General features: G+C 33.6%; 1 protein-coding gene across 1 annotated transcript; it reads left to right on the top strand.

Annotated features, from left to right (window-relative positions):
- The first annotated feature begins 749 nt into the window (after positions 1-749).
- On the top strand, positions 750-1,717 carry LOC133316694 (probable galacturonosyltransferase-like 1). Its single transcript, XM_061518473.1, has one exon. It carries the CDS (start codon positions 847-849, stop codon positions 1,702-1,704), a length of 858 nt encoding a protein of 285 aa, XP_061374457.1. The 5' UTR covers positions 750-846; the 3' UTR covers positions 1,705-1,717.
- The last annotated feature ends 6,870 nt before the right edge of the window (positions 1,718-8,587 follow it).

Here is an 8,587-nt window from a genome sequence, read left to right as displayed (position 1 = left end):
AATTTTTTGAAACTTGATGTGATAAAAGGTCATTAAAGTTATTATTATATTTGATTAAAGTCAAGCATGTACCGTATACAAGTACCACGGGCAGAACATAAATAATTAACAGCTCATAATATTGGCATCCAGAAAAAAGACGAACATGCTGTAAAAATTAATTCCGCATGGATCTTATGCTGAATGAGAAATACTGAAAATCATTGACTACACATAGAAGCAAGCTGTTTTTGAACCAAGTTTGGTTGAAAGCCACGCAGAGGAGGGAAATTTCATCGGTACTATGCTCGGTGGAATTTTTTTTAATATTTTAACCTATATTTTTTTTTGTATAATTTCTTGTAAGTTTCAAAAAAAATTCCCTTTTAGTATTGATATACTCCTTTTGATTGGAAAGGGAAATTGTTTTTCCATTTTAAACCATATTTTTTTATTTAATTCTTTATAAATTCTAAAATATTTCCTATTTTAGCATGGATAGCGGAGATGGCACAAGTAACCTCGCATTCGCACACCACCATCACCATCTGCTGATTCCTCAACATCCTTAAATGGTTTTAGATCAAACATTGGATCCATCTTGTATTTAATTATCACATATAAATCTAAACCTCTCTTTAGTCTTTTACTCTTTACCCATAGAGAGAGGCCATGGCATCCATGGCCACTAAACTCAACTATTCCTTCACCATCCTTTTTTTGTGTCTCTTCGTTCTCCATTCTACACAAGCCAAAGCCACTGCTCAACGCTTCAAACAAGCCCCAAAATTCTACAACTCCCGAAACTGTCCCACCATTAGCCTCAAACAAACCGACACGTGCTCCGACGATGCAGTGCACGTGGCCATGACACTCGACATCACTTACCTTCGCGGTTCCATGGCCGCCATCCTCTCCGTTCTCCAACACTCCTCGTGTCCGGAGAACATCATCTTCCATTTCGTCACCGCCGCCTCCAAAGCCTCCTCCTCCGCCGTCCTCAACCGCACTCTCTCCACCTCCTTTCCTTATCTCAAATTCCAAATCTACCCCTTCGACGACGCCTCCGTCGCCGGCCTCATCTCCACCTCCATCCGCTCCGCCTTGGACTGCCCTCTCAACTACGCCCGCAACTACATGGCCAACCTCCTTCCCTCATGTGTCCGCAAGATCGTTTACCTCGACTCAGACCTCGTACTCGTCGACGACATTGCCAAGCTCGCCGCCACGCCTCTCGGCAACGATTCCGTCCTCGCCGCGCCGGAATACTGCAACGCCAACTTCAGCGCATACTTCACGCCAACGTTCTGGTCGAACCCCTCTCTGTCGCTCACCTTCGCGGCCCGCAGGCCCTGCTACTTCAACACCGGCGTCATGGTAATCGACCTGGAACGGTGGCGGGCCGGGGACTACACCACCAAGATCGAGGAGTGGATGGAGCTCCAGAAGAGAATGCGGATCTATGAGCTCGGGTCGTTGCCGCCGTTCCTGTTAGTTTTTGCCGGAAACATAGGCCCGGTGGATCACGGGTGGAACCAGCACGGGCTCGGCGGCGATAACTTCCGCGGGCTTTGCAGGGATTTACACGCGGGCCCAGTGAGCCTGCTGCATTGGAGTGGGAAGGGTAAGCCGTGGGCCAGGCTCGACGCCAACCGTCCTTGCCCCTTGGATGCCTTATGGGCTCCCTATGATCTTCTCGAGACACCTTTCGCTCTCGAAGCCTAGCCCGCCTCATAGTTCACAATTTTATTTTATTTTCTTTCCATAAATAAACTCAATTATATCCTCTCTTTCTTTTCTTTTTTCCTTTTTCATTGCCGAAAGAGATTTTGATTTAGCACTTTTGTATATAGCTTGTCGTTTGAGAGTTGGCGATGAGTCACCACTGTCGTTTAATTTTACATTGTACAGTCAGGTACACATATGGTGGTACTTTTTTTTTTTTTTCCTGCCTTTCTTTTGATGTAGTGGATGACTGTAACAGGTTATATAACTACTGACAATGAATCTAATAGCAAATATTTTCTTAATAAATGATTTCCATGGTTTGCGAATGGCCTTTTTTGCCCCCCTACTTGTGCTCATTTTGTCATTTCTGTTCCTCTGTACATACCCATAAGGCGAGGTCGCTATTTTTGCTGAAGGTATATATATAGGAAATAGGATAATTCAAAAATTATATTCGACTCATCCTTACGCGTGAAATCGGAGTGAACAGTTATGAAACTTGTCAATCGACTTATAAGGTGGAATAGTAGTTACCTGTAGGAGAGAAAGAAAGGGAGGGGGGAGTATGTTGTGTCGGTGACCGTTTGTCTTAGCCAGGGTCTGAATAGGAACATCAATATTTATCCGGGAGTAGATCCTGATTCAAATTTTATGAAAATAGTTCCATGTGAAAAAAAAATATATGATTATATGAAAAGATTATAATTATATAAAGATAAATGAAAGATTATGATTTTGTAATTATCTATTTTAATAATATTTTTATTATCATTCGTCTACTTTTATATGATTATAACTTGCGTACGATCATATCATATCTTTTTTTAGGAAAATCTTGATCCAAATTTCATAGAGGAAATATCTTTTTCGGTCCTTAACAAATTTTATGATACTCGTTTTAGTCCCTAGAAAATAAAAAAGCTATTTGTAGTCCCTAAGAAATTCAAAGTGAACCTATTTTAGTCCTTTTGAGGGACTATGTGGGTCTTTTTTGAATTTGTGAGAGATTACGATTTTAACTAAATGAGTCAATTTTAAATTTTTTAGGAACCATGAATTGTCTTTTAATTTGCTAGTGTTCTGCCGTGGGCAGAGGTGTCCGACCGTAAGTCGATTGTTTGACGTTGAATCTATAGCTTTTTTCTAGATACCTATGGATTAGGTATCTTGAAGACAACAAATCACTACACACAGTACGATGGCCTTAGGCTGAAGGGGTGCGTGTGTGCGCTGTCGTGTTTTAAAGAAATAGAGTTCGAGAGATCAGCCATACCTATGATCTTTAGTCTCTATTTATAGAGCTTACCTTTAAATTTGTGTAGGTTGGGTTCCTTACTGTCATGGGCCTTTCCATGGTCTATAACAACTAAAAACTCTAAAATGAATATCTTAAAATTTATTAAGGACCAAAAATATTATTTACTCAATTTTATATGATCATGTTAAAATTTCACACGAGATCGTCATTCTCGTGTAGATATAGTATTTGCATATTTTCTAGTCCAAGTCAATCACTCGTTTTCTCTCTATTCGCGTCTCTTGTCTGGGGAAAGCCGAACATTACTTTAGACCACATTGATGATGATTGTTATATTTTAAAATTTTTTTTTTGGAATCGAAATTTTTGAAATGGGAATCAACTTCTATTCTTCGTAATTGAGAGACACACCGATTGTTTTGTTAATTATGAATAAAACGCACTAGAATAAACACTCTCCCCCCTTCTCCAACCAAAAAAGAAAGAGAAAGATTTTACCAAAAAAAAAAGGAAAGAAAGAAAGATCATACTTTAATTTAAAACTCTTTAATTAACTATATAACAAATGAATTTGTGACATATAACACAAATTTTATAACTTTTTGTTTTATATGTATTTGCAATTATTCTCTTTCTTCCTTATTTTTTTTTTCTCTACCTCACGGCCTCGATCACCTATCTCATTTCTTTTATGACTTTCGCATCCATAATTCAAATATAATTCAAAATGTGTAATTTATCTTACATACAAAATAAAGATTTCTTTGTACAAAAAAAAAAAGATTTCTTTTTAAAGTTATAAAATTAATTAAAAAGTTACCGCTCACAAAAGAATTGCAATATTTCTGTTAAAACATAAAAGAAAATAGGGTTCGCTTTTTCTACAGTCAAGGTAGATAACTTATCTATAGTGAGCCCAAAACGACGTCGTTTTGAAGCGGAAATCAAGGTATTTTTGTAATAATAATTTATTTCAAGGTTATAATAGTCTTTTTTATTATAATTTTTTAATTTTTCAATTCAAAATGACGTCGTTTTGGAAATGAATGTAGATAACTTATCTACATTCACTTTAGAAACATTAAAGGCAAGAAAATAATATGATTTTGTTTTGGGAAATCATTATCTCCTTCCACATGAGATAAGAACTTTTTCCTACACAAATTCGTTTTCCGTGCCAATTAATTTTTCTTTTCTTTTTTAATTTAAAATGTGGGACCCACATTTAACTTATCTCTACTTTTTTTCTCTCCTACTATCCTACAACATAATAAAATATGCACCCTTTTGTTTTTTAATTTTTGAGAGAATATACAAGTAAACACCGTTAACTCCCTCTAAACTTGTTTCTTACAAAACCTTCAGTCCCGTAATTATAGAGTGAAAACGGTGATGCATCCTCCTTTCAGTTCTGGAATGTCCAAGTCCCATTGCTGATTCGTACATGAGTGAATGAAGGTGAGAAAATGGAAGCAAAAGTCAAGCTTTGCTGCCACTATGTTATAAATGAAAAACAAAAGAGTACAATGTTGAAGGCAGATATACGAAGGAATCAATGCCAGAATGTACGTAAACATTAATTCGTCATTACAAAGACTCCCGAGCGTCCAACCCCCTCCTCATGTGGTTATTTTGCTGCAGAGCGTGAAAAAATAAGCTACCTAGGGCCAAGGTAAATAATAAAACATATTCTTTACCAATAATAATAATAATAATAATAATAGTAAAACATATTTGTTGACTAATTATCACAGGTATTTAAAACATAAAGAATATTTAGTACTTGATTTTTTAAGTAATTGTAAATATTTAATATTTAATCTTTAATCAAAAGTTTTAAGATATTCATTAGCAAAACTTAATAAAAAGCAAAGCTTGCTGTATCTATGTATACATTCTCCTATCCTGCCTAGAAAGTAATGCCACACCGTGATGCTTCGGAGATTCAGTTATTAATGATATTGATTCTTGATGCAGTAGTAATAACTAATAGCAAATGTGACGCACGGTATTAAAGCTGTCAAAACTCAAAACTATAGGCACATAGCTGAAATGCACTCACTGCATATGCATTCATTGTACACGGACGCACACAGAGACATAAACTTGCAGAAAATTTACAGTACAAGTTATAAAACTAGATCTAAAATTTTTTTCACACGAGACGTGACATGAAGCTGTCATATGATCCCTGATCTATTGGATTATTTTAAATTACGTTGTTATTTTAATTATCCGGTGAAATAAGTATTTGTGGGGTTGTTTTAAATTAAAAGAGGACCGACCATTTGATATATAATTAAGCTTTCTTAAAGTCAATCACAATACCTGATTCATATCTAGTTTAATTTATAATATTACTTTGAAGGCGAATTCCGAAGCAACCATGGAAATTAGAGTAGAAGTTTTAAGTATTTTATTTGTGCGAGATCCTTGACGATGAATTGCCATCATAGTTTTGAGCAGTGGCCGAGCCATTTAGTGGCAGGGTAAGGTCTTGGCCCGGATTAAAATTAAAAAATTAATCACGATTTTAACATAATTGAATAATTGTAATTAAATTTTTGGATAAAATTTAATATTAAGTTCAATCTAAATTTTTGTTCGCCCTAATTCAAGAATGGGCTATCTCTACCTCTGGTTTTAAGAGAACTGCATCCTATAATAGGTCAAATAATCCTTGAATCGGGTTAGTTGAATAATTAATAAATTAGTGGATATATAAAAATAAAATAAGATTGACACATGAAAAATTGCTATGGAATGGAGTCAGCGGACAACAATTAGGCATTCTTTAGTTTTAGTCAACTTATGTAGCAAAATTTCTAGGCCATATAAAGTGTAAACAGGGTTGTAGAACGTGGGGCACGCGGATTACTATGGTTTTGTTAATTAAATATAAAAGTAATTGTATATATATATATATATATATATACACATGAGGTAATTTGACACCTCATCTGAGAACCGTTAGATCAAAAAAGATCAACGGTGTCACATGCTTACAAATCAGAGCCGTTGATCTTTTTTGATCTAATGGCTCTCAGATAAGGTGTCAAATTTTAAATTTGACACTGATGTCAAATGATCCTACATATATATATATATATATATATATATATATATATATGAGGTAGGATCATTTGACACCTCATCTAATAGCCATCAGATCAAAAAAGATCAATGGTGTCACATGCTTGCAAATCAGAGTCGTTGTTCTTTTTTGATTTGACGGCTCTTAGATGAGGTGTCAAATTTAAAATTTGACATTGGTGTCAAAGGATCCTATCTCTATATATATATATATATATATATATATATATATATATGTGAGAAAAGTTATATTTACAAACTACACTAAGTATGACCAGTCATACTTCAATCAATAGTTTATGATCGATCATACTTAGTGTAACTTGTAAAAAATATTTGTAAACGAATCATTTTCATATATATATATATATATATATATATATACTCAAAGAGGTAAGATCCTTTGACACCGGTGTCAAATTTAAAGTTTGACACCTCATCTGAGAGCCGTTAGACCAAAAAAGATCAACGACTCTGATTTGTAAGCATGTGACACCATTGATCTTTTTTTATCTAACGGCTCTCAAATAAGGTGTCAAACTTCAAATTTGACACCGGTGTCAAACTTCAAATTTGACACCGGTGTCAAAAGATCTGCCTCATATTCAAATTATAGTATTGCTTGAATAGTTGAATGAGTGTTGGAAAGGATGGGTGCGCTCGTGATGCATATTTTCTTACATAAAGTAGTAAAAAGTGAAATTCTCGTGATATATATTAGGATAAATGATTTTTTTGTTCAATGGAGATAAATTATTTCTAGTAAGTTCAAAACGATGTTGTTTTGTGACGGAAATCAATATGTTTTTGTAATTCTAATTTATTGAGTTTTTAATCTTACAAACTAAAATGACATCGTTTTGTTATCAAAAAAAAAAAATGACATCGTTTTGGATTCATTGGAGATAACTTTATATCCGGTGACTGAAAAGATACTTTTTCCTATATATTAACCATAAATGAGAGGTAGGATAAACAATGTTAAGTGAGTTTTTTTCCTATAAATGATGTATTGAATACTCAATATTATATATGTGTATCGAAAAAAAAATGTATAAAAAAAAAAAGAATACTCAATATTATGGGAGTACATTTTAGGAATAAGATGCAAAAGGGGTTATACAGTTGCTAAGCCGATGTGCTTAAGGAGCGAATTATTGTGGGGGAAATGTCACTGATTCGAACACCTCTGAAAAAAAAAAAAAAAATAAGAGAGAGAAGAGAATAAGAGATGCATGCACTTAAGAAGGGACAGAGAAAGGTTATAAAAAAAAAAGAAAAAAGAGACAGAGAAATAGATGGAGCAAGAGCACATGAAGGTGAAGGGAACTGTGGTAGTATATATAACGGGAGTTATTAATCTCATATTGTTTGAGTTAATTTTTTTTATGTGTGTGAGATAAATATGTGGGGTCTACACTTTAAAATAAAAGAAAAAAAGAAGAAAAAAATTGACACAAAATTCGATGAGTCTATAACATGAGATAACTATCTTCAACGACATAAGAAAAATATTTCTCATATACAATACATGGAAGAGAGGGAAACGCGGAATATGATGGGCAACAGACAAAAAATATAAAGGGATGTTGTAGCCATGAAGACGAACAAACACCCTAAAAACTCGGTTAGAACTCAGGGGTATTTGGTATAAGGTATTTTGTAAGATTTATGAGAAATTAAATTTTTCTAAATTTTTAATTTTTCAGATATTATAGTAAACTGAATATTTTCATCATATTTCTGAAAATCGAAATTCTCATATAAAAAAAAATTTCATCTACCAAAATTCCCGGATAAAACAACGTCTCATTCTTTGCAAAAGAAAAGAATAATGTATATAAAAAAGGAATAAAACTTTAAATTTATTTAATTTTTTTTTTAAACTTCATCTATATATGCTATTCATTTCATGCTCTGGTTTTTCTATTTCATTATGAGGATTGGTTGTGTAGGGGCTAATATTTCCTTGTTTTTCACCAAAAGTAACAGCGACAGGTGTTACTATCTATTTTGGTCATGTTTGTTTCTTTCGCTGCTGGAATATTTGTGTTTTAAGCGATCGACTTTTCAACCTGGAAGCTGAAGATTCAATCAGAGATAAAGATATTAGATGAAGAAAACAAACATTACCTAACAGCAACGGAGCTATATGTTAAGTTTCAATCTTTTTAATCAGGGGCGTTTGGTTGAGGAGAAATTTTTTGAATACTAGGAAAATGTAATTGATAGGAAAATGGTTGGAAAGTGAGTTTGGTAGGAAAATGTAAAAAAACTTGTTTGGTTGAAAAAAATTTACCGGGCAAATTAGATAAGATTTATAAAGTCTATGTTTGGTTTGAGGTAAAATATAGATGGGAAAATACGTGACAATTACGAAAATATCCTTACTTTTTAAAATTTACGTAAAATTAAAAGAGATAAAAAATTATAAAATATAAAATTCTAACGTAAAAAAATAATTAAAATATTTAGAATTTTAATAAAATTATTTTAATGAAAAAAATATTATAAAAAATAAAATCATAA

Source organism: Gastrolobium bilobum, unplaced genomic scaffold, assembly GCF_033153095.1.
Source record: "Gastrolobium bilobum isolate Gb01-03AN ecotype WA unplaced genomic scaffold, APGP_CSIRO_Gbil_v1 utg7803, whole genome shotgun sequence".
In the NCBI taxonomy this organism is placed as follows: Eukaryota; Viridiplantae; Streptophyta; class Magnoliopsida; order Fabales; family Fabaceae; genus Gastrolobium; species Gastrolobium bilobum.
The sequence above is the reverse complement of the archived record's forward strand: the minus strand, read 5'-3'. Positions and strand labels throughout refer to the sequence as shown.

Coding starts and splice junctions, on each gene's coding strand:
- LOC133316694 (XM_061518473.1), top strand. CDS start 847: ATGACACTCGACATCACTTACCTTCGCGGTTCCATGGCCGCCATCCTC.